General features: G+C 36.5%; 1 protein-coding gene across 1 annotated transcript in view; it reads left to right on the top strand.

Annotated features, from left to right (window-relative positions):
• The window catches only part of gbe1a (glucan (1,4-alpha-), branching enzyme 1a), a 248,270-nt gene that overhangs the window by 151,973 nt on the left and 71,296 nt on the right, over positions 1-25,001 (top strand). Inside the window, exons 11-12 of the mRNA XM_051121339.1 lie at positions 17,293-17,403; positions 17,573-17,744. Of these exons, the coding sequence (XP_050977296.1) occupies positions 17,293-17,403; positions 17,573-17,744 (283 nt within the window). The remainder of the gene's footprint in view (positions 1-17,292; positions 17,404-17,572; positions 17,745-25,001) is intronic.

Genomic DNA, 25,001 nt, shown 5'->3' with positions numbered 1-25,001 from the left:
TGTATGCTAGCTTGTGTCCCGCCGGATAGTTCAATAGGCTATGATAACAGTTCTAACCTCCTTACCACGTAGCAGATTCAATCTGAAGATTCTGTCCCTTCCTAACATTTTCGTCTTGTTTTTGTCTGTTGATAAAAATGTCAATAGATTTTCGTCATAGTTGTCATTTAAAACGAGTTTTTGTTTCGTTATCGTCGGTGAAAAAATGTCATTGACGAAAATTATGAAAATTCAACGAAATTAACACTGCTGTGGTGAGACTTTTATATGGCCTCAGAAGACTGAGTACAACCCACAATGCTTATGTTATGTACCAGTTTTATGGTACCTTTATGTTATCTTTAGATGAAAGTCATATGGGTTTGGAACAATGGGGGTGAGTAAATGAATTTTCATTTTTGGATGAACTTTTCCTTTAATCCATCGACAAACTACTGTAACCCTGTGTCTGTGACCCCTCAGACAAAGAAATACGTCGTCCACACTTCACCTCTCCGTGCCATAACTCTCGTTTTCACAATGAGGTGTTCAAAAGGGCAAACTCTCTTTTGATTTACTACTGAATTCCACCTCTTTTTTTGGCTTTCTGTGTCTCTCTTCCTCTCCTCCTATGGCACAAACAGCGTTAGGGCTTCTCAGCTGCGCGCTGCGCTGTGACGGAGGTCGGCTGAGCGTGGCTCGCTTGTGAAATTAAAATGTCCGCCGCTCCGAATCGATAATGCAGATGATGAACAGAGTGGAGAGAAACAGGAGGAGAAGAGGGCCACAGTCCGTAATGAAACCTCCCCAAAAGCTAATGAAATCTTTAGAGATTTCCATAAAGAGAGCAGCTGTTCTCTCTCCCTCACTGTATTCGGTGATGAATACATTAATATGTGGAATCAATAGGTTTATTAACGATGCCGTTTGATTCGCGGGGCGGAGAGGAGAGCGAGAGTTCAGGCATACTTCCTGAGGAAGAGAAATGGAAATGAAGTTATAGATTAGATCACAGTGCGAGTGAGTTTCTGGAGGCCTATGGCGGGTGACAGTTATAATGTGTGCTGCTGTCTGTTGGGTGGAGAGGTCAACTTTAATTGACACATACAGTGTTATAGGTGTTTGTGTGTGCATTACCACTTAAACACATAAGTATCATGGCATATTTAGATTTTATTATTTTGATTTTATTTTATTTTTTATTTACATTTTTTTTATTTTACATTTAATTCTATCAATTTGATTTGATAAAAAATGTAAAAATATTTCAAATAAAGTTAAAATGAAAGATAAAATCAAATTATTTTACTTATTTCAATTTAATAGTTTTTAAGCTTGTATTTTTTATGTTCTATTCTGTTTTGTTTCATTTTGTTAGTGCTGAGGTCTTTTTTTGCTCCTGTTGAGGTTTTTGATTTGTTTGTGTTAGGCTTGTCCGTGCTTTGCTTTAAAGTTGTTTTATTTTTATTTTTTTAGTTGTCAAGGTTTTATTCTGTTTTGGTTGTGTTGTGTTGAAGTTTTGTTTTGTTCTGTTTTATTTTAAGTAAAAAATACTTAAGTATTTTTTCTTTTATTCTTAAGTTTAACTAAGTTTTGTTGTATTATTTTTATTTTTTTTTTGTTTGTTTTGTTTAATTTGTTTTGTTTGTTTGCTTGTGTTGTATTGTTTGTGTTGTGCTGTGTTGAGGTTTAGTTCGTCTTTTTTTTGTTTATTTTTTGTTTTGTACTTTTTTTAAGTTCTTTTATTTTTTTCTTTAGGTTGTGTTAATGTCATGTTAAAGTTTCATTTTGTTTGTATTGAGGTTAGTTTTGTCTTTTTAAAATGTTTTATTTAATTTTATTTTATTCTTGTCTAGGTTTTGTTTTGGTTGTGTTGAAGTTTTTAGTTTTGTTCTGTTGTGTTCTGTTTTATTTAGTTTAAGTATATATATTTATATTTATTTATTTATATATATATATAATATTTGTTTTTTTTTCTTTTTAATTTTTGTGTTGAGCTTTTTAGCTGTTTATGTTGTGGTAATTTTTGTTTTATTTTTTGTTGTTTTGTTCTTTTTTAAGTTACTTTATTTTTTCCTTAGATTGTGTTTGTCGTGTTAAAGTTTCATTTTGTTCGTGTTGATGTTGTTTTTGTTTTATTTTTTGTGTTGTTTTGTTTTGTTCTTTTTTAAAATTATTTTATTTTTTCTTAGGTTGTGTTTGTGTCGTTAAAGTTTCATTTTGTTTGTGTTGATGTTGTTTTAGTTTTAGTTTTTTAATTGTTTTGTTTCGGTTTTTTTAAGTTCTTTTATTTTTGTCTTACGTTGTGTTTGTTGTGTTAGAGTTTCGTTTTGTTCATGTTAATGTTGTTTTTGTTTTATTTTTTGTGTTTTTTTGTTTTGTTCTTTTAAAATTCTTTTATTTTTTTCTTAGGTTGTGTTTATGTCATATTAAAGTTTAGTTTTGTTTGTGCTGATGTTGTTTTTGTTTTATTTGTTTTTTATATTGTTTAGTTTCTTTTTTTTTTAAGTTCTTTATTTTTTTTTCCTTAGTTTGTGTGAATGTCATGTTAAAGTTTCTTTTTGTTTGTGCTGAGGTTGTTTTTGTTTTGTTTTGTCTTTTTAAGTTGTTTTATTTCTATTTTTATTCTTGTCCAGGTTTTGTTTTTAATCTGTTGTGTTCTGTTTTATTTTAAGTAAAAAATACTTTTTTACTTTTTAATTTCACTTCGATATTTTCCTTCATTTTTTAATTTAGGTTTTGTTTGTGTTGTGCTGAAGTTTTGTTCTGTTGTCTTTTTTTGTTTTGTTGTTTCATTTATTTATTTATCCTTTTTTTTCATTTTGTATTGTTTGTGTTATGTTGAAGTTGTGTTGAGCTTTTGAGGGGTTCATGTTAAGGTCTTTTTTTTTTTTTTTGTTTTATGTGGTTTTGTTCGTGTTGAGGTTGTTTTTATTTTGCTTTGTCTTTGAAGTTGTTTTATTTCATTTTATTTTATTCTTGTCCAGGTTTTGTTTTGGTTGTGTTGTGTTGAAGTTTTGCATTGTTCTGTTGTGTCCTGTTTTGTTTTGTTGCTAAAATTTTCAAAGCAGCAATGGATTTACATACTGTTACTGTGTAATCTTACTTTATTCTTATGCTTTAAAGAAAATGTTTGTTTTAGCAACAAAGCAATAAGGCCATCCACTGCACATCATGGCTAACATGGTTATATTAACAATACAGCACAACCTCTAATACCTTATTGCATTGTAAGTATTATATTGTTAACTACATGAGCGCCTAGTGTGAATATTTGCAAGCAGGTTTGAGTCTGTTATGAGCTTGATCATTTATTTTATCCATGTGCAGTAGTAAGCGTTTATTTACGTGCGAGTGTATGTGCAAGCGGTCTCTTGTGTGCTCTGGGAGAAAGAGGTCATGATGGCAAATAAAGCCATCGTGTGTAATTACCAGCAGTGCCACTAGAAAACAGATTAATATCCTTCTGGCCTCTCTGGCTAAAAGCACTCCACAACCCTTATTTGTTTAATTCATATCCTGGTGCTGAGCTCCATGTGGCTGTTGATTTGATTAATTTGCTTAAGCAAATTAACTCGAATTATCTAATACTTTTCCATTACCTCCACCCCCACATCAACACCCCACCCTCGTGCTCATCTGCTCTCAAGAGGAACAATTAAAGCTCGTAACGCATAATTGTAATGGGAAGTCACTCTGATTTTGGCTTCCTCATTAAAGCATACTGGAGTTTTAGTTCAGCCTCCGGTGAATGAATTATGTATCGATATACTTTTATTGCTCTTCCTGTGGTCTGAGGAGGAGAAATGTGGGAGGGAGACAAAGATAGAGAGAAAAGGAGGTATGATGATCGCTAAGGCGGATAACTGTCTCTCGCTGTACTGCTCTGCGCTGATTGTGTGTGATTGCGGGGGAGCTGTGTTTGCAGTAATTAAGTCTACGGTTTAGGCATGTGCACTTCCTGTTTGTTTGGTTAAATAGCAGATTTCATGAGATGTGGAATTATTGTAAACGTATGATGAGAGACAAGATGATATGTTGTGCCAGCAGTACTGTTTTCCCAAGCTTCAAGTCTTGATTGGCCATTGAATGTGTTAGCAAAGAGGCAGCTTTCCCTTAGCATTTCCATTTATTTCAGTGGCACTTTTTTGCAGGATCCCAGATTTGAAATCTGGCATTTTGCTCATGGGAGCTCAGTTCTTAATATTCGAATCCTGACTCTTTTTAGAAAAGTCCTCACAGTTGTCCTAAAGATTTTGTCTGAAGTATATGTACTCATTCCTCCCTCTACTGAACAGCTGAAGAATTACAGCAGCATGTGACAGCTGGGAGGCACAGTCAGCACTGTGCTTGTGCTTAAAAACACATTTGTTTTTTTTTTTCCTCTCTGTCCTTCTCTCTTCTCTTCGCCGTCTCTTTAGCATTTACATTTCATTTCAAAGGCTTTAAAGGCATGGTCATATTCATCGGCGCCGTGGCACAGCAGTAGTTTGCTTTCTGTTTGATGCGTCTGTGTGATGCGTCTATGTGATGCGTCATGCAGCGCTCCTACTAAGAATACAATAAACTCCAGAATACAATAAAGTCCAGCCAGCAGTATTTTCTTAAAAATGTAATAATAATAATAATAATAATAATGTCAATAAAAAATGTTATATATTTATTTTTAATCTCTATGATTTGTGATTTATTGTGTTATTTCATTGCTTATCATGATTTTCTCATATACTGTGCTTTTATTTTCTTTATAGAACGCTAATTAGAAATGCTAGACTAAAAACAGTTTGCGTTTTCAGAATAACAACATTATTTATTATTAATAAAAACAATTTACTACTAATAAATTATTATTATTTTACTATTAATAATATTATTATTTACTATTAATAAAAACATGCTGTTTTATAAAGTCATGCTGCTTTGTAAAAATTGTATTAAACAAAGAAATGGCTCCAATAATAATAAAAAAAAAATAAAATAAAAATAAAAGCAGCTCAACTGTTTCCAATATTTATAATAAATCAGCATATTAGTGTAGAACGATTTCTGGAGGAATATGTGTAAATATTTTATATATATATATATATATATATATATATATATATATATATACACACATATATACACACATATATACACACATTTATATTAAAACACATATATAATAAAAATTATATATATTATAAATAGAAATTAATTTGATAAGTTGTGTATTATAAAATATGATTATTATTGTTAGATATATATTATATATATAAAATTTTCCATTTTAATATAATATTTATTATATTTTATTTTAACATATTTATTTAACATTACTTTAATGACTAGTCAACTAAATGGTACAGCTCCTACTAGTCAACACTGAAAACAATAGTCGACTAAACATGATTTTATCATTGAAATTGCCATAATTTTAACGTTACATTTAAAACATTTTAAATAAGATAAAATTAAACGTTTGAAAAATAATACATTATTTTTAAAAAGTGTATCTGGGTGAAAACTACATTTTACCTCGGACCTCGCATGCCCTTATAGAGACCTCATGACCATGCAAAAGACTAAGGTGTGGGATTATTTTGAATTAGAAGGAATCTGAAAAGTTTTTTTGTAAACGATGTAAAATCAAATTGGCTTACAATAACTCTACTGGAGCAATGCATATCAGGCACGTCGTAGGCGTTAGCTTAAAGGCTAGCCAAAGCCAGCAATGTCAGTCACGGAATTCACTACAACCTGCCGTCTAAACCAGTGGTTTTCAAACCGGTCCTGGAAGTACCCCTGCCCTGCACATTTTGTATGTCTCCCTTATCAGACACATTTAATTCATGTTGTGCAGTTTCTACTAACGAGCTGATGAGTTGAAACAGGTGTGTTAGATGAGGGAGACATATAAAATGTGCAGGGCAGGGGTGCTCACAGGACCAGTTTGAAAACCACTGCTTTAAACCAGGGGTGGCGAACTCCGGGCCTGGAGAACCACAGCCCTGCAGAGTTCAGCTCAAACCCTAATTAAAACTCACCTGCCTGTAGCTTTCTAGTAACCTTGATTAGCTTGTTCAAGTGCATTTGATTAGGGTTGAAGCAAAACTCTGCAGGGCTGCAGCTCTCCAGGACCGACGTTCGCCACCCCTGCTCTAAACGAAGACCCACTTCGGTGGTGGCGTGGGATGTCCAGGCGCTTTCTAAAAATTCTATCGGCTTGCTTTTCGTTTATCTCTGCGTGCCTGCGACTTCAGTTCCTGCCGAGCGCCTTTTTTTCGTAGTTCACCAGACCACATTGATAATTTACTGAACAAAAACGCATGGTCTTGAGTAAGTAAAATGGGCATTGTTGTATTGTTTTGTTTGCCTGCATAGGCTGCATGACGTAAGTTTTTAAAAGCTGTTTTAATGCTATTCCTTGATAAACATTTCTGTTGTTTTTGACTTGTGTTTTAATATGTTGTCTAATGTTAAATGAAGATGAATAACTCTGTCAGGTTATTGATTGATTTTAGATTGTTCTGTATTTCAGATAGAATTCAGATAGGAAACCGATTAAAATTGTAACAATATTTTACAATATGACAGTTTTCACTTATAAGTGCAGCCTTGCAAATCATTGTCCCTCAGTGTCCCCAAAGTGAGCTTTTGTCAGATTTATCACACTTCTGGGCATAACTCTAGCTAAATAAAACCTGCACCTACTCATCAAGATTTTTCTAAAGTAGAAAAGTTCTCTGGAAAAAAAAAAACCTCAGTAAACTCACAATATTGATTGGATTCAAAGGTGTTTAAAGACTTACATAGCTTGTGTGTGCACTGACCTCTTTGACCTCTGGGAGTTGGCCAGTCCCAATGAGATGACACAGCAGCTTATCATCTATTGATTTGTCCATTTATGCCCTTCTTCTGCTCATAAACACAAACACAGACACAAGCGCTCCTGCATTTCAATCCACCATTACAAATTTGAATTTAAAACGCATGTACGATTTGCTAATGATAACGTTTGCTTATACATAAGTATATATGGTAGCAACAGCAAGGTCAAGGGGTCGGTTCCCAGGAAATGCATAAACTAATAAAAATGCATGCATTGAATACACTCTTGGATAGAAGCATCTTCCAAAGGCATAAATGTATTGCAAATCCATAATGTGCTTTAGCAAAAGCGCATAATATCAAACTAATGTACTGTGTGCAGAGTAGTTCATACGTTACGACAAAAGAATGACCTCTTCTTTTGAAAAAGCAAATGAACTGCTAAATGAGAGCTGATACTCATTGTAAAGACAGATTACAGTCGGATCTCATTCTTGCTTCACAAAAGACTTTTCTCAGACTCCCGTCGTCTCTACATCATCTTAGAATCTCTGTGTTAAAGCCATCCTACCGGGACTCGTGTTTCTAATCCGTTCCTTGCATCCCGTGGCTCAGAGGCACCGACGTCGCATATCTCTCATTGCTGTTCAGCGTGGCATATTTATTTGAAGACTGTATTCGCATTCTGAAGGCCTGCAAGAGCGAGAAACTTTGAGTTTCCAAAAGCAGTTTGTGGTTTCTGCCTCCATCTCCTTTGCATCCCTTGTATTAGTGCGCTAACCCTGTCTCAAATATGGAAAACTTGCTTTTTATCACATAAAAGTGTCGCGGGAAAAAAAAAGAAGTAAATGGTTTCAGAAAGGAAAATCACTTTGCTTTGAAATTTCAGTTCTGCTGCTCTTTTTCTTTTGTTGTTTCTCTGTATATTTGGAGTTTCTTTCTATTCCTGTTCCTCTGTTGTTCGCGTCTCGGCGTTTCATGTTGCTTATCTGTGTCTTACAGTTTTTTAGCTTCATCGCACATGTGTTTGCTGGACAAGGAATTTTTGTTTAAAAAGTCCTGGCAGTTTTTTTCCCCTCCGCTTCTTCCTAATTTTGCTTTGTGTAGCGTATATTAGGAGGAAATGTGAGCCGAAGTTCTTGTCACATTCAGTGAACTGTAATGAATTACACAGCACAACACAACAAAGACGGCAGACAGGCAGACTGCAGCATATTTCGACCGGAAAGATCTTCACAGATTGCCTTTGTAAAGCAGTGTAAGTGTGCTGGCAGGGCATGTAACACGCTGGCCTGATGCACTCCCTCCACAGGAAACCGTTCCGTTCTTTTGATTTGATCTTTTTTAAAAGAGGGAAAATAAACACAGCTTCTAGCTTTGGCTTTGAATGCATGTGATTCAAACTTCTGTCTAGGGAAAGAAACTTTTCTGAGCCAAACTCTTTGATTCTAGCATGAAGCATATTTCATAATGATGTTACCATATTTAATTATATAGCTCACCTGTAAATGACATTTGTGTAATCGTTTAATCAATGTCATAACTAGTATGACTTCATCTATAGTCAAACACAAATGAAGCTATGTAGTGAAATGTCCAAGCTGCTCATTAGTGAAGATCGAGCAAGATTTTAAGTGAATGGCTTTACATTCCTTACAGAAAACTATTGTATAGCATTAGGAGACTTGGAATATAGTGCTTGGTTATATAGACCACTTTTATTCTGCTTTTCTTTAAAGGGGTCATCGGATGCAAAGTTCACTTTTTCATGTTGTTTGAACATTAATGTGTGTTGGCAGTGTATGTACAAATCTACCCTATAATGATAAAAATCCATGCAGTGGTTTTTAATTAATCTGTAAAAGTAATATCCCCTTTTTCAAATCGAGCCGTTCTCAGATGCCTGTCGGTGTGGCCGCTCCCACAATAGTTGATTGACATGAGCGTCTTACCTCAGATTAGCTGTAACAGTCAGACCTCCATTGTTTCAATGCCAGAGCAGGGATGTAAGTTAGACAAGAATATCTCCGATTGAGGTGTTGTGTTGCTGGATGTAATAATGAACACTGTGGTCATCATTTACTTCCGACATATGAGCCGCCGAAGATGCAGTGGATTACGTTTGTTTGTGAATGGAATGCACCTCCTGATCTACATATATTTGTTTATGTTTGCGCGAATCATTCGTAATCCAGCTTCACTTACAGCAGAAGTGAGTATAAGGGTTTTTTTTATGAATCTTTGCGACCGCCTTTCCTAATAACGAGCTAGTTAGCAAGTTTGGCGGGTAAACGTGGCTAAATGCGGCCAAAGTAAACAGCCTCGTCACTCCACAGAGAGAAAAGAGGGGTGGGGCGAGCAGAGCTCATTTGCATTTAAAGGAACAATCCCCTCAGATTTTTGCAGAGCTCATTTTGACAAGGTAAAAAGGGTGTTGTTTTACACAACCATTAAGAATTATATTAAGAAGTATATTATAGACTTTTCATTAAGACCCTAAAGAATCATATCAACTTGTGGAAAATGGGCATCTGATGCCCCTCTTTAAAAAAAAAGGCTTGACGGTAACATGTGGAAGCCCGTTTTTGACTTTTTTTCTCAGAATTGCGTAATACAAACTCATAATTCAGACTTTTCTCAGAATTGTGAGATATAAACTGTAGTTCAGTGAAAAGTTCAGTGAACTTTTAAGTGAACTTTAAAAATTTGTGAAAGTTTAAATGAAGTGAACATTTAAATAATAGACTAATAATGGAAACAGCTTGCCTGCATTGTCAAATAATTATGTTATTATGTTATGTTTATGAACAATTTCCAAAAATATGTGCACAGATTATTTAACATTTTGTGTGGGACTGTCATCTGTCCTCTGCTGTATCACATATGCAAGCATGAATAATCACGCTTGTAAAAATAGCAAATCATAAACCAAAGCCTCATAACAGAGGTTCTAATTAAATATATAAACAACTTTCTGCAACTGTGTAAATCAGTTTGAAGACGAACGCAAATCTGAAAGTGACTTTATATGAGTATAATTCATTTTTGTTTTGTTTTCCATGCATGGTCACCCCTCTTTTATGATATAAGGACAAGGGCGACGAGGCAGTAAAATCTTTAATGAGTGTGCTGTCCCTCTACAGCTCGTGATTAATGCTGTTTTTCAGTTTTATAGGATTCCTGTTTTGGTAGATGTTCTTAAACATCAAGATCAGTGGTATCGATTTCCAGCTTATTATCGAATACTGATCGGTGTCTGTGTTGGTGCTAAAAAGTGCTAATGCGGTTCAAAGCACACTGAATGTGCAGTTGTGTAGTCTCAAGATTAGTCTTTAATTAGGCTTCGCAATAACAGTAGTCATGTCACAAAAGTACTAATTATTCATGTGATGCACACATAAAAAGATATAGTGTAAAATCATCTTGGGAAAGCTGGTTCTGTGTAATTTTTGAAAGTGCTTTAATATGCAGCATTTAAAAATGAAACCTATTTAACTTAATGTGACCTATTCCAGGCTGAATCAGAATATACAACAGTAAAAAAAAATGTAAGATGATACTTAATAAAAAATGTACAGTCCATATCGGAATGTAGTCAGACAGTGCCTATAATGGCCCATGCAGAAAAATGCAAAAACAGAAAGTCATTTAAGTGGTAGAGCAAGTCATTACATTTTATGAAAGATTATGGAGACACATTTTTTTGTTTGGAATAATGTGCAATGATGAATCAAGGAGAATAAAAACTTAATCAGAAGTTAATCGGGTCAATTCTAAATTCATGTAGACTTTAAATGGCAGTTTGGGCTTTACTCACAGCATACCAAGGAACGAGCGAGGGCTACAGGAAGAAAAATAAGATTAGAAAATTAGAGTGAAAGTATAGGACAGTTTACAGCCCTAAGCGACAGACTATGTGGGAGGAGACTCCTCTAATCTCAGTGAGAACTTAAAAAACATGTGAATATAAAGAAACAGACAGGCAAAACAACCAGCCGTTAAAATGTCATCACAGCATCAATGCATCTTTCCTCAGAGGAGCCCGATCCTATCACAGGCCTCGTCCTCTATCTGTAAAACGCATTGCTGCTAATGACAGACTGAGAGTCAGTCCCATCAGGGAGAGCAGGGAACAGTTCTAATAAGGAGGAAAAGTACTGTTTAAACAGAAGTTTCAGAGGAGCAGTTGTGAAAATGTAGGTGGAAGATGTCTCCCCTTCCACCGACAGAATGAGAAAGCGGGAGAGAGATGGAACAGATAGGGAGTGGGAGGCTAGGAGACAGAGTAGATGGCAGGGCACAGCCACATTGATTGGCTCCAGCTCGCCCGTGGGCTCTGTCGATTGTGCCCCCTCTTAAAAGGTTGCAGTGTTATTAAAAGGTTTCCTTTATCTGTCCGTCACCGTTCTGCTCTAATGATGGTGAGCAGGAGAGGAGGAGCGGAGAGAGATGGGCCTGTCAGAGTCACTTCCTTTCTGTCTCTTTGCTCCCTGCGGTTATTCCCTCCAAAGCTGTGCTAACGTCCTACTGGTGTTACATACGTTATGTGCCATTAGTGGATTATTATTTGTAATAATGACGGTTAGGCATTCTAACTGTAGTTGTGGTGCTTTAGAACGTTATTATGATGTATACCGTTTAAAAAAATAAAAAAGATGGTTTAGCAGGTCGTCCAGCTGATCAAATGGTCGTCCAATACACAAATCCATTTAAAATCAGGTAAAAAGACCTACCTACCCATCTAACTAGCTTGGCCAGGTTGGAAGACCAGATTGATCATCTAAAGACCAGCTTCTCAGCCTATCAGGTTAGCCTGTTTTGCTTTTTTGGAGATGGCTGACCAGTTGGTATCCCAGCTGGCAAGTGCCAAAACCAGACAAAAACTTTAAAACCAGCCAGGCTGGGAGACCACCATCTAAAGACTATTAGGTTGGTCAGACCAATCTAACCAGATTTGCCCAGTAGGGAAGCTGATTTTTACATGGTCTAGCTGGTTTCCAAGAGACCAGGGGCTGACCAGAGGGCAAATGGCTCAAACTCCTCTAAAAGTGGCAAAAAAAGACCAGCCTAACCAGTTAGGCCAGGCTGGAAGACCAGTTAGACCATCTAAAGACCAGATTTGCAGCCTATTAGGCTGGTCAGACCAATCTAACCTGATTTTCCCAGTAGGGAAGCTGATTTCCACATGGTCTAGCTGGTTTCAAAGAGACCAGTGGCTGACCAGAGGGCAAATGGCTCAAACTCCCCTTAAAGTGGCAAAACAGACCGGCCTAACCAGTTAGGCCAGGCTAGGAGACAAGTTAGAGCATCTGAAGACCAAATTCATAGCTTATTGTGTTGGTCAGACCAATCTAACCAGCTTGGCCAGACAGGGAAGTTGAATTTTAAATGGTTTAGCCCAGGGGTGCCCAAACTCGGTTCAGCATAGTTTAGCTCTAACTTGCCTTAACACACCTGCTGGTATGCCTATTAAGAGCTTGATCAGCTGGTTCAGGTGTGTTTAATTGGGTTGACGCTAAACTCTGCTAGACAATGGCCCTCCAGGACCAAGTTTGGGCACCCCTGGTCTAGCTGGTTTCCAAAAGACCAGTGGATGACTAGAGGGAAAATGGCCCAAACTCCCCTAAAAGTGACAAAACAGACAAAACAGCCTAACCAGTTCAGATCAACTGAAGACCAGATTCCCAGCTTTTTAGGATGGTCTCTTTTACTATTTTGCTGGTGTCTCAGTCTGACCAACCAACAAGAACTCAAAACCCCTTTAAGATACTGAAAAAATAAATAAATAAATGTCAGGGCATGTCAAAACTTCTCCAGGGTGCAAAAACCCCCTCAGATCCAGCAGGTTAAAACCAGCACAATAGACCAACCTACACCCTAAAAAAGCACTGGGTTAAAACAACCCAATTTGGGTTATTTTAGTAACCCAACACTGGGTCAAATATGGACAAACCCAGCGTTGGGTTATTGTAACCCAGCCATTTGGATTAAATCTTTGACCCAGCATGCTGAGTTGTTTCAATTAACTCAAATATTGATACGCTCCTGAGGAGAATTAAAAGCCTGCGCTCCGACTGTAACCAAACAGCTGGGTTGAAGTGTGTCCGCACTGTGTTGTTTACAGTTACACAAAAACTGAAAAAATAACCCAACATAATGACCCAACAGGCATAACCCAGCAGTTGGGTTAAAAAAACAACACAGCATTTTTTGGAGAGTAATGAGAGTGGCAAGGCAGGGAAGCTGATCTTCAGATGGTCTAGCTGGTTTCCAAGAGACCGGTGGCTGACCAAAGGGCAAATGGCCCACACTCCCCTAAAAAATATTCTGGGAGACCAGTTAGACCATCTGAAGACCAGATTCCCAGCTTATTAGAATGGTCTGTTTTGCTATTTTGCTGGTGTCTCAGTCTGGCCAACCAAATTCCCTTAAAAATGGCAAAATAGATCAGCCTAACCAGTTAGGCCAGGCCGGGAGACTAGTTAGACCATCTGAAGACCAGTTTGCTAGCATATTAGGATGGTCTCATTTGCTATTTTGCTGGTGTCTCAGTCTGAACAACCAACAATAACTCAAAACCCCTTTAAGATACTAAAATAAAACAAAAATGTCAGGGCATGTCAAAACTTCTCCGGGGTGCAAAAACTCCCTCAGACCCAGCAGGTTAAAACCAGCAGAATAGACGAACCTACACCCTAAAAAAATGCTGGGTTGAAAAAACAACCCAATTTGGGTTATTTTGGTAACCCAACGCTGGGTCAGATATGGACAAACCCAGCGTTGGGTTATTGTAACCCAACCAGTTGGATTAAATCTTTGACCCAGCATGCTGGGTTGTTTCAGTTAACTCAAATATTGATACTCTCCTGAGGAGAATTAAAAGCCTGCACTGCGACTATAACCCAACAGCTGGGTTGAAGTGAGTCCGCACTGTGTTGTTTAATCAACACAGGGTGGGAGAGGGGTGTATAGTTCAGCGGTCAGTAAGATTGACCCAGCCACTAACCCAATAGCTGGGTTACACAAAAACTGAAAAAATAACCCAACATAATGACCAAACAGGCATAACCCTCCAGTTGTATTAAAAAAAACAACACAGCATTTTTTGGAGTGTAATGAGCTTGGCAAGGCAGGGAAGCTGATCTTCAGATGGTCTAGCTGGTTTCCAAGAGACCAGTGGCTGACCAAAGGGCAAATGACCCAGGTGACCCACACTCTCCTAAAAAAATATTCTGGGAGACCAGTTAGACCATCTGAAGACCAGATTCCCAGCTTATTAAAATGGTCTGTTTTGCTATTTTGCTGGTGTCTCAGTCTGACCAGCCAAACTCCCCTAAAAGTGGCAAAATAGATCAGCCTAACCAGTTAGGCCAGGCTGGGAGACTAGTTAGACCATCTGAAGACCAGACTGCCAGCATATTAGGATAGTCTGATTTGCTGTTTTACTGGTGTCTCAGTCTGACCAGCCAACAAGTGCCCAAAAACCCCTTTAAAACCAGTAAAATAGACCTACGTAATGATTATTGTTTTGTTCATCACATAAAATTTTTTTGGGGGGGTTTTAGGACCCCCTCCATTCAACTCAGTTTAATGAGTTTCCCAGGAAGGGAAGCTGATCCTCAGATGGTCTAGCTGGTTTCCAGAAGACCAATGGCTGACAAACAGACAAATGGCCATACTCCCCTAAAGCTGGCCAAATGGACCAGTTTGTCCAGGCTAGGAAACTAAAACCAACTTATGCTGATTTAAACTTTCTTTTTTTACAGGGTTATTTCAGGGGAAAATAATTTGAAGTATTAAGAACTTTTTCTCTCGCTTTTTCTCTCTATCTGCATGTTTCTCCTCACCCCCTCACCTTATACTTCCAAACAAACTCTAAACAAACACCAGCCTCCCGACTAGTTATCAGTATGCTCTGAAATGTTTATAAAATGAAATGATGTGCCAAATGAATATGCTCACCAGGGGAAAAAACATCCCGAGGTAAATACTCATAATCAGAAACAGGTGTCTCGCAGCAAGCAGGTGTTTGTGTTCGTTAGAGAGAGTTCGAGCAGTACAGAGACTTTAATCCTGTGTTCTGATGAAGGGTGCCAGACTTGCTCTAGTATCCAGCTGTGCTCGTTGACCCTTGGCCACTCAAATCGTGTCCGATCAACACGGAGCACTTGCGAGCTAGAAACAGTTTGGAAGGTCACCTTTTGCGAACAGAATTTTCATCCTTCGTTTCGACTCTTTCGAAGTGTGAGCTCGTTCTCAAATAAGTCATTGGAGGACAACATAGAGCACTGATCCAGTCAATGACCTGAACACTGCTCCACTGAGTGCAAACATAGCCATCGACCCGCTCCCGCAAAGCGCGCCAAATCACCGACCCAGAACTACAGTCGGTATTGGCAAAGTCAATGGGATTCACCAGCTCCGACCGTTAATGTGGTCAATGAGCCAGTCTTCCACTAAATACAGATTCTGCTTTAAGATAGCTGTTCCAAAACACGGGACATGGGAAAGACAGAGGACAGGGGACGGGCATCCGAATGCAGAATGGCAGTCTGGGATTTCACACATGAAGGATCCCACACCTGGTCTGCAAAGAACTCTCAGGCCATTGAGCTCACTACAGTGAGTTTTGTCCTGAGTTGACTCTCAGATGCAGCTCTGACCTCAACTTGACACGCCAGCAAAAACCAGCCGCCTGAGGGGTCTGCCTGTCATTTCCCATTCAAAGACTCATATATCCTACCCCAACTGATTCAGTTTGCATCTTTTCATGCAAGTGCAGAGGATGTAGCACGCAAGTATTGGGGTCAAAGTGTAAACTTGAGTTTGGAGCTGCTCACAATGCATCCTAATTCTGTTGATCCATTTATTGTTATAACTGAACAGCACTCCAAACTGAACTTAAAAGTTGGCAACCCTGATTTACTTACTCCCATGTCATCCAAGATGTTCATGTCTTTCTTTCATCAGCTGAAAAGAAATTAAGCTTACTAAGGAAAACACTCCAGAATTTTTCTCCATATAGTGGACTTCAAAGGGGATCAATGGGTCCAAATTGCAGTTTCAATGCAGCTTCTAAGGGCTCTACATGATCCCAGCCGACGAATAAGGGTCTTATCTAACTAAATCTATATATCTAAATTTTCTAAAAGAAAATAAAAAATCAAACATTTAGCTGCCAGCAGCGATTACCGGGGTTCAAGCGCTTAAGGCATTTAAGCATATAAAGAAAAATACATTACATATTATTTAGCAAGGCTGTACCCACTTAAATCAATGATTAAAAAAGCATTTTTGGCAAATCCAGGTAATTTACCATATAAATATGTTTTTTAACTTTTATGACTGTTATAGCGCCAGTTGTGGTCCGATCCCCTTAAATGATTGCATGCTTGTTTAGAATCACCTGTTGCATATACTCAGCAGGTTTTGTGAAGTTTTGAGTTGGCTTTATAGGATTTTGGGTAAATTTGGACAGGCCCGTTTTCCAAAATACCCCATTACAGCTTCCCAAAGGGTCAATTTTAACATTTTCCAGAGTCCAGAGTCTACTTAGCAAAAGTATGTTTTTTTTACATGTTTTCAATCATTTAACAAACGATTTGATTGACAGCAGTGGTTCTAGAGGCAAAGTTGTCCGGAATGAGGAGTTTTATCGTATGATACAAATATAGTGCATATGAGCAAAAAACCACATGACGTACAGTCATTTTCGTCTTGAAAAATGCGATACCGCCCCCCCCAGTAGCAGATTTCTGTCAAATTTCTCAGCGACATTTAGGGCCATGAGTCGAACAGATCCACAGAGTTTTGTTCCAATCGACCTCTGTTAACCTTGTCTAACAGGTGCTCAAAATTCCAACAAGCGGCCAGTGGCGGTGTGAGATACGCAAAATGTCCTTGTAGACACTTGTGGCACTATGGACCAAGACCATGCACACCAATTTTCAGGTTGATATAACAAATGGTTGTGCAGTTATAGCCATTTTTATGTTTTTTTTTTTTCTTTTATAGCAATACCAATTGGCCAAGCTCCGCAATTTTTTTCCTGTGACCTCAGATTGTGTTGAAAGTTCAGCCTTTTTTTTTTTTTTGGATAATTATTGATATTCACTCTCCAGAGAATCTTTCTGCACTGGTTTGGTTCCGACTAGACGAAAAACCTAAGACTAGTTTGCAAAAGTAGAAAAAGGCGAAATACCCGAAAATTTCTTAGGCTCACTTGCAAATCTGTGGCATGTGTTTTGTCCAGCATGTGGATTCCAACATAAGACACTTGAGCCTGCGATTGACGGTTTAGGAGTTATGTGCGATTTCGTACTTTTGATCGCTGTAGCGCTTCCGTCAGGCCAATTGGGGTGATCCTCGGAAGCTGCATTGAAACTGCACTTAATTTCTTTTTGACTGAAGAAAGACATGAACATCTTGGATGACATGGGGGTGAGTAAATTCTCAGGACATTTTGATTCTTGAAGTGAACTAATCCTTTAATCATTCATCAAGGTCCTGAAGGAAGTTCGGGATGAGGACTGGGATTTGGAGAACATAGTTCACACCCTGACCAACAGAAGAAGCGGGGAGGCCTCTATCACCTATGCTGAGAGCCATGACCAGGTTAGCACTTTGTCAATTTGAAGCCTTCCAGAACCTTCCTTTCTTAACCAGCTTCACCAGAAAGACAATGATGGTCAGTCAAGCTTTGCTGGTCTCCATTCAAAAACAACTTGATGTTTTATTCTCATTATATAAGGTCACATGCTCAAATCTTTGTGTTTGTTGATAGGCATTGGTTGGGGACAAATCGCTGGCGTTCTGGCTGATGGACAAAGAGATGTACACCAACATGAGCACTCTTAATGCCATGACTCCTGTTATAGACCGTGGCATCCAGCTGCATAAACTTATCCGTCTCCTCACTCACAGTCTAGGAGGGGAGGGCTACCTCAACTTCATGGGTGAGTCTCCTTGGAAACCAGTTTTGCTGTATGCTTTATGCTTTGCTTCCAAGAAAAAGGGATTGTTGGCGTTTTTGGCAGGCGTAAACTAGTTTTGAAGTTGTAAGGCATAATGAATCTAAGGATCTGTGCTGATCATGTGCTACTGGATTTTTTGAAATGGATTTGGCATTCCAATTAAAAAATAGATGTCTATAATACCACTATAAAAACAGGCCACTGTCTCAGACAAGTGGCCAAAAAGAAAGCAAAGTAAGTGTGTACACACATCGCAACACAGGAAAAGAAACTACTCTGAGTCGTGCCGGGCCTGAGGCGGTAAAAGATTGCTGTCTGGATGAGTAAAGATGTCTTTCATTACAAGCGCACTCCTCCTCTATCAAACGCATAAAAGCATTTCACTTTGTCTGCTCATCCATGTCTGTGCGACAGTACTGAAAACAGTAATATGTCCAAAGGTCACCATCTTTGTATCTCTCCATCTGCAAATAGTAAGTAAAGGCACTTTGGTATAATTGCACACAAAGGCGAGTGGCAGAGCACATTCAGAGAGGGGAAAAAAAGGAAAGTATGCCTGAGACTTGAAACAGTCAAGGCCAGACGGCAAACAGCAGCGCCATCAGATCGATGGCAAGGCAGTCGTTTAGCCCGTGTTGAGCGAGAACAAATTGTTCGAGCAAAAGAATCAATCTGACATGTCAAGCCTAAAGCTTCTCATCCTAGAAAAATTCCTCTTAACTCAAAGCGAGAGAAAGGCCAGCAATGGGGAAGAAAAACATTTGGTGAACATGAAAAAGGACATACCTGCATGTCAAGAGGAAATTGTGTGCATAACATCAAAACTTTGCTGATTTTTGGAAGGCCCAAAATTTTGTGCGCACTGTGTTATGTTTATTGTTCACTGTTTATATATTTTAATGTTACAGTTCAACTTCATATTGATATTTTTTATTATTTATAGAAGCATTTTTTATTATTATTTATGGAAGCCTGAGTAAAAAGTTTTTTAAAATTGTTACTTTATGTTAAGGCTTATGTAAATATTATTCTTACTCTTATTATTTTGTTTATTTTTTGTTTTGTATTCCAGTTTCGGTCTTGTTTTCATTTAAAAAAAAAAAAAAAAAAAAATTAAATTTGTTAGGGTGAATGTCTTTAACTAAATTTCTATATAGGAGCAAGCCTGGAAATCTTTTTATATATATATATATATATATAGAACATTGAACAAATGGTATAGTTCTACTTCATATTGATATTATTTAATTAATTTTATTTTTCTTTTTTTGGTCTAGGTTTCTAGTTTTGGTCTTGTTTTCTAAAAATAAATAAATAAATAAATAAAAATCCATAAAATTCAATTTCTCAGGGTGAAATTCTCTATTTAACTAGGTTTTTATATACAAGCATGCCTGGAAATCTTACAAAAAAGCTATTGAACACTGAACAAATATTATAGTTTAACGTCATATTGTTATTTTTTATCATTTATACAAGCCTTTTTTATTGTGGAAGTCTGAGTTAAATTATTTTATAATTGTAACTTTATATCTATATTTATATTATTTTAAGATTTATTTATTTATTTATCTATTTATTGGTCTCAGTTTCCAGATCTGGTCTTGTTTTCCGAAAACTAAACTAAACTAAACTAAACTAAACTAAAATAATAAACTAAGCTAAACTAAACTAAAATAAAATATTTTCTCAGAGTGAAATTCTTTATTTAACTAAGTTTCTATAGGAGCAAGCTTGGAAATCTTAAAAAAACAAAACAAAACAAAACTATTGAACACTGAACAAATGTTATAGTTCAACTTCATACTGATATTTTTTTTTATTATTTATAGAAGCCTTTTTTATTATTTATGGAAGCCTGAGTAAAATATTTTTAATAATTGTGACTTTATATCTGTATTTATTTTATTTTAAACTTTACCTGCAGTTATTTTGTTGGCAAAAACAGACTGCTGTAAATACTATTCATTTATTTATTTATTTTACTATTATTTAATTTTATTTAATTATATTTTTTGTCTTGGTCTCCAGTTTTGGTCTTGTTTTCCAAAAAATGAATAAAATAAAATAAAATAAAATTCTCAGGGTGAAATTCTTTAACAAAATGTCTATATAGGAGCAGACTTGGAAATCTTCCAAAAAAAAACAAACAAAAAAACATTTTCATCTATATTGTGCAGGATAAAGATACAGTTCAGTAAACACAGGATGGCCTTTTGTGGGCCATGTTGTAACACTATTTGTATTTGTCACCATGAAAACTACCAAACAGCTTAATATAGGCTTTTCCAAAAAACCACAAATACAAAAACTGAAATGTGACAATACAATATAATTTCTAGTGATTAGATGTGGAGCAGAATGGTCTTTTTTTTTCACTAACTAATTTATGAACTAATGTTAAAAAGCACTTAGTGGAACAGAGTGAGTCCGTCCTGGCCGTTCAGGTGAAAGACTACACTGCACTCCTTCTCAAATCAATGCTCAGTTTTGCTCAAATCCATCCACACAAACACATCGATCTCTCTCCCCACTAACGCTGTTAATTAGCATGCTGCGGCTACATCATCTCCTACACCAGCCGACACGCTAACGCAGCTCTGTAAATATTCCAGCCCGTTTCAGAGGTCGCTGTTTGAACTGCGAGAGCTGCTTCAGGCTTGGCAGATTAACATCCGCTGGTTCATGAGATGGTTGTGGTGCACGTCCATTTCTCTTTGCCCTCTTTCTCTCCGGATCATTGTGCTATTGGACATTGATGTTAGCAGTGTTCTTCCTCTGATTAGTAGTTCTCTCTCATTGACTTTGGCTTCTCTCCGAGGGAACTAGAGAACTGATCAAAAATCGTTACGCCTGTCTGCCTCTGCTGTTTGTTATTACAACCATCATTGCAGGTTGCTGTTATTTAGGCTATGCATGTACATTGAGGGGCTAAATAAGGATTTTTAAGGTGGGAGAGCAGATCTGGTGGTGATCCTTCTGCCCTACATCATAGATAGATAGATTTTGATATGAAACAAGGTCTCCGATTACAAATTCTGTCCATTTTATTACAGTATTCAAACAGTAAATGCCATTTTGGCGCTGTTTAATGTGGAGTGACAGATCGCTGAAGCACCTCAGTTCAAGAGTGGCAGGGCAAACCACACGTGAACTGATAGTCTCCTCCACTTTTATACCAATTTCAGCACAAATAAACATGAATAAACATCCTAAGATACAATGCTTTGCGAAAGTATTCATACCCTTTCATTTTTTTCACGTTTTATGTTGCTGCCTTATGTTAAACTGCTTTAAATGACTTTTTTTCACATCAGTCTTCACTCCATACACTATAATGCAAAACAAAGACAAAAAAAAAACACAGCTTTTTAACATCTTTGCAAATTTATTAAAAATAAAAAACTGAAATGATTTCATTGCATAAGTATTCATACCCTTATCTGGGACAGTTGAAATGTAGCTCAGGAACATTCATTTCGCTTGTAGATGTTATCACACTTCAAATTAAGTTAATCTGTGGGAAATTCAATTGAATGGGTATGATTTGAAAAGGCACACATGTCGTAATAAAAGGTCCAACAGCTGAAAATGCATATCAGAGCAAAAACCAAGCCCTGAGGTAAAAAAAAAAAACACTTGGCATTTGCAAAAATATTTCTAGAGAAACCTGAAAATGTGTGTCTGCCCCCATCCAACCTGACAGAGCTTGAGAGGTGAAGAGGTGAGCAGAATGCAGATGTGCAAAGTTTGTACCATCATACCCAAAAAGACTTAAGGCTGTAAAGGTGTTTTAGCAAAGTACAGAGTTAAGGGTATGAATATATACACAATGTACTTATTTCAGTTTATGTTTTATTTTTAATATATTTACAAAGTTGTGATAATTCTGTTTTTGCTTTGTCATTATGGTGCATAGATTTTATATCGATGTGGGGAATAAGTAATTTAAATCAGTGTAACATAAGACAGCAACATAAAATGTAAAAAAAAAAAAAAAAAAAAAAAAAAAAGGGGGGGGGGTATGAATACTTTTGCTAGGCACTATATGTTAAAGAAAAAAACAATGGGGTCCAATGGGGCTCAAGGCACCTCCTAAGAAAAAAATGTGCTTTTCACTGTGCCCGAAGAATATGATTGCAGAAAAATACATAAGTTTGTATTGAACATTTATGGAGCACCATATTTTGTGTGAAAATAAATCATACAAGTTGTTTATTTTGCTAAAAAATCTCATAAATGTATGTATGTTTTTTTTATAATGTTTGAGTTAATACTTGTTCAAAACAATCACTTTAGCAAAGTCTGTACTATTTTCTGCTTATTTATCTTATTTTGATAAAATAATTATTTTTGTTTAATAAATATACTGTCATTAAAATATGTTAATATAAAACATATATTTCAAAATACAGAAACAAAATCATTTCAAAATGTAAAGATTATGAAACCATTGAAGGACATCCCGTAATAATTTATAGATTTACAGTAGTAACAACAAATCATATTTTATTATATGATATGATTAACAGCATGTTTTAAATATGATGGTTTCATAAGACGGACACCCAACATATGATATTTACCATCTGAATCTAACAATGTCATGTTAACAAATGGAAAAGTTAACCTTCTATTAATTATCATGTTAATATTGTGCCTTTTAGCCCCAACAGCAGGGGAGCTTTTTACCCCCAAATACCATACTTTTACATATTCTTTTGTTGCTTAAAAACTGTTTTAATTATCTTAAACAAAACTAAAAATCATTAAGAAGACATTTGTCTCAAGATATATTTAATAATTTTCTCATTTGCTACTTAATAATTCTCATTTGCTACTTAAATCTACAACATTTTCAAATATCAACATCAAATATGAGATCAAGTAAGCACAGAATCGACTTTGCTCTGCTGCCCGCGATTGCGTTAAGGATCAACCAATATCGCATGTGTATGTTGAAAAGCGGATGTTTTTGGAAAGTGCTATGCCACGTTTTTCTGCCATCTAGTAGTTTAGAGGAAAATAATATCAAAGGCGCCTTTTACCCCGGGGTACCTTTAGCTCCTTCGTACCCTACAGCTTGCGCAAAGTTGTCAATATAATAACTTGTAAACAATGTCACGTAACGTCACATTTACCTCAGAAAAAACATATTCAGTGATTATAAACTCAGTAGAAAATTTAACTTTAGAGAGGAGCATTTTGCTAAATATATGCACCATATAACATATTCATTCTAATTTTTACTGTTCTTTAAATGTTTATATTTTTTAAAATGAATTGGAGTAGAAATGTAAACTAATTATGTAATTGCAACTTTATTTAAAAAAAAAACACCTTAATTGAGTGTAATTTAAGTGTTTGTATACAAATCAGTTAATTTTAACCTTCAATATTACAGTAATGTAGTACCAACTGACTCGTGAATATTTTACAGGATTAGTTGAGTGTTTTTTTTTACCTTGAGAAATTTTTTGGCATGTACTGTGCCTGATATATATCCAAAATAATCAATAATGAATCAAATCACAAGCTTATGAATCAGAATCAAGAGTTAAGGGTATGAATATATACACAATGTACTTATTTCAGTTATTGTTTTATGTTTAATATATTTACAAAGTTGTGATGATTCTGTTTTTGCTTTGCCATCATGGTGCATAAATTTTATATCGATGTGGGGAATAAGTAATTTAAATCAGTTTAACATAAGACAGCAACATAAAAAACAATGGGGTACAATGGGGTACAAAATAATCAATATTGAATCAAATCACAAGCTTATGAATCAGAATCAAATTGAATCCTGAACTTTGTGTCAAAATCCAGTCCTGATAGATTAAATATAGGCATCAGATAAAGCATGTTTTATAAAATAGAGTACAAATACACTACAAGAGCTTTAACCAACTCTCTTTGTTTGTCCCAACATGCCAGCAGAGCAAATAATCCACCAATTTAAACCCGCTATCTGCACACATCCAAGGATTCAGGGTTAGCGTGAGAGAAATAAGAAAAAGAAGGAAAGTTTTAAGTTAAAGGAGGTTAAATAAAAACAAGAACAAACCTGCCTGTCACTAGAGTATGTGGAAGTGGAATCAGGAAAACACCAGTCCTGATTAATAGAAATTTCAGCGGGAGATCAGAGAAGCATTAGCCTGACAGTGCGGAGGCTGCCAGACAAGGCCTGAGAAGCACACAGGCAGGCGATGTGCCTGAAGAGGCTTTAATTGAATTTGAAAGGAGTGCCATTTTCTTCGTGCAGTGAAAGAGTTTCGTTTGTGGGCGGGAAGCGTTGGTCTGTATTTATTTACTCTCTGTTTTAAGTACCTCTTCAGTCTTTTTCAATGGAAGAGGGAAGGTTGTGAACTCGGAAACAGGGAACAAAACATGCTATTCCCCTCTTCTGTTTGTTTCTGTTTTGTGCTTGGATATCTCGTTAGTCTGACTGCTCCAGCAGTTGTCCGTTTTTTTTACGAACATTACGTTCTCTCCCTGCTGGTTCACTGGGAAGTACTTCTACAGCTGGAACATAGAGTTCGATTTGATATAATACCTTTTGGGAAAGCCACTTTAGGGGCTTTTATTTCTGTAACTAAATGTGACTAAACTCTAGAAACAGGCTGGATCATTCCATGCCAAATAAACCCAATTTCAGAATCTTTACCAGCTTAAAATTTTGTAGAACCACAAACATAAATGGTGATAAAAGCCAGAGTATTAAAGGGATAGTTCACCCAAAAATGAAAATTCTGTCATTAATTACTCACCCTCATGTCGTTCCAAACCCGTAAGACCTTCGTTCGTCTTCAGAACACAAATTGAGATATTGTTTGATGAAATCCAATAGCTTTCTGACAATAGTAACTGACATGTTCAAGGCCCAGAAAGGTAGTAAGAACATCATTAAAATAGTCCATGTGACATCGGTGGCTCAAACTTATTTTTATAAAGCTACAAGAATACTTTTTGTGTGCAAGGAAAACAAAAATAACGACTTTATTTAACAATTTCTTTATTCAGTGTCAGCTGTGCGATCCTGACATTACCGTTGACCAGAAAGTGTCCAAACAGATGTGTTTTTGCAAAATATTTAGCTTGAGAAGTGTGCTTTGCAATAGTTTCTTACATAAATGCCGCTTGTGTGATATTTTGTTATCTCCTGCAGTGACATTTCTGCTTTTTTAAGGGTGGCTTAAGTACCCAAATACATCGCAGAGGGCTGGTGTATGTGTT

The sequence above is a fragment of the Labeo rohita genome, chromosome 10 (assembly GCF_022985175.1).
Source record: "Labeo rohita strain BAU-BD-2019 chromosome 10, IGBB_LRoh.1.0, whole genome shotgun sequence".
Taxonomy (NCBI): domain Eukaryota; kingdom Metazoa; phylum Chordata; class Actinopteri; order Cypriniformes; family Cyprinidae; genus Labeo; species Labeo rohita.
Note: the sequence above shows the minus strand (reverse complement) of the source record. Positions and strands in the feature narration are given on the sequence as shown.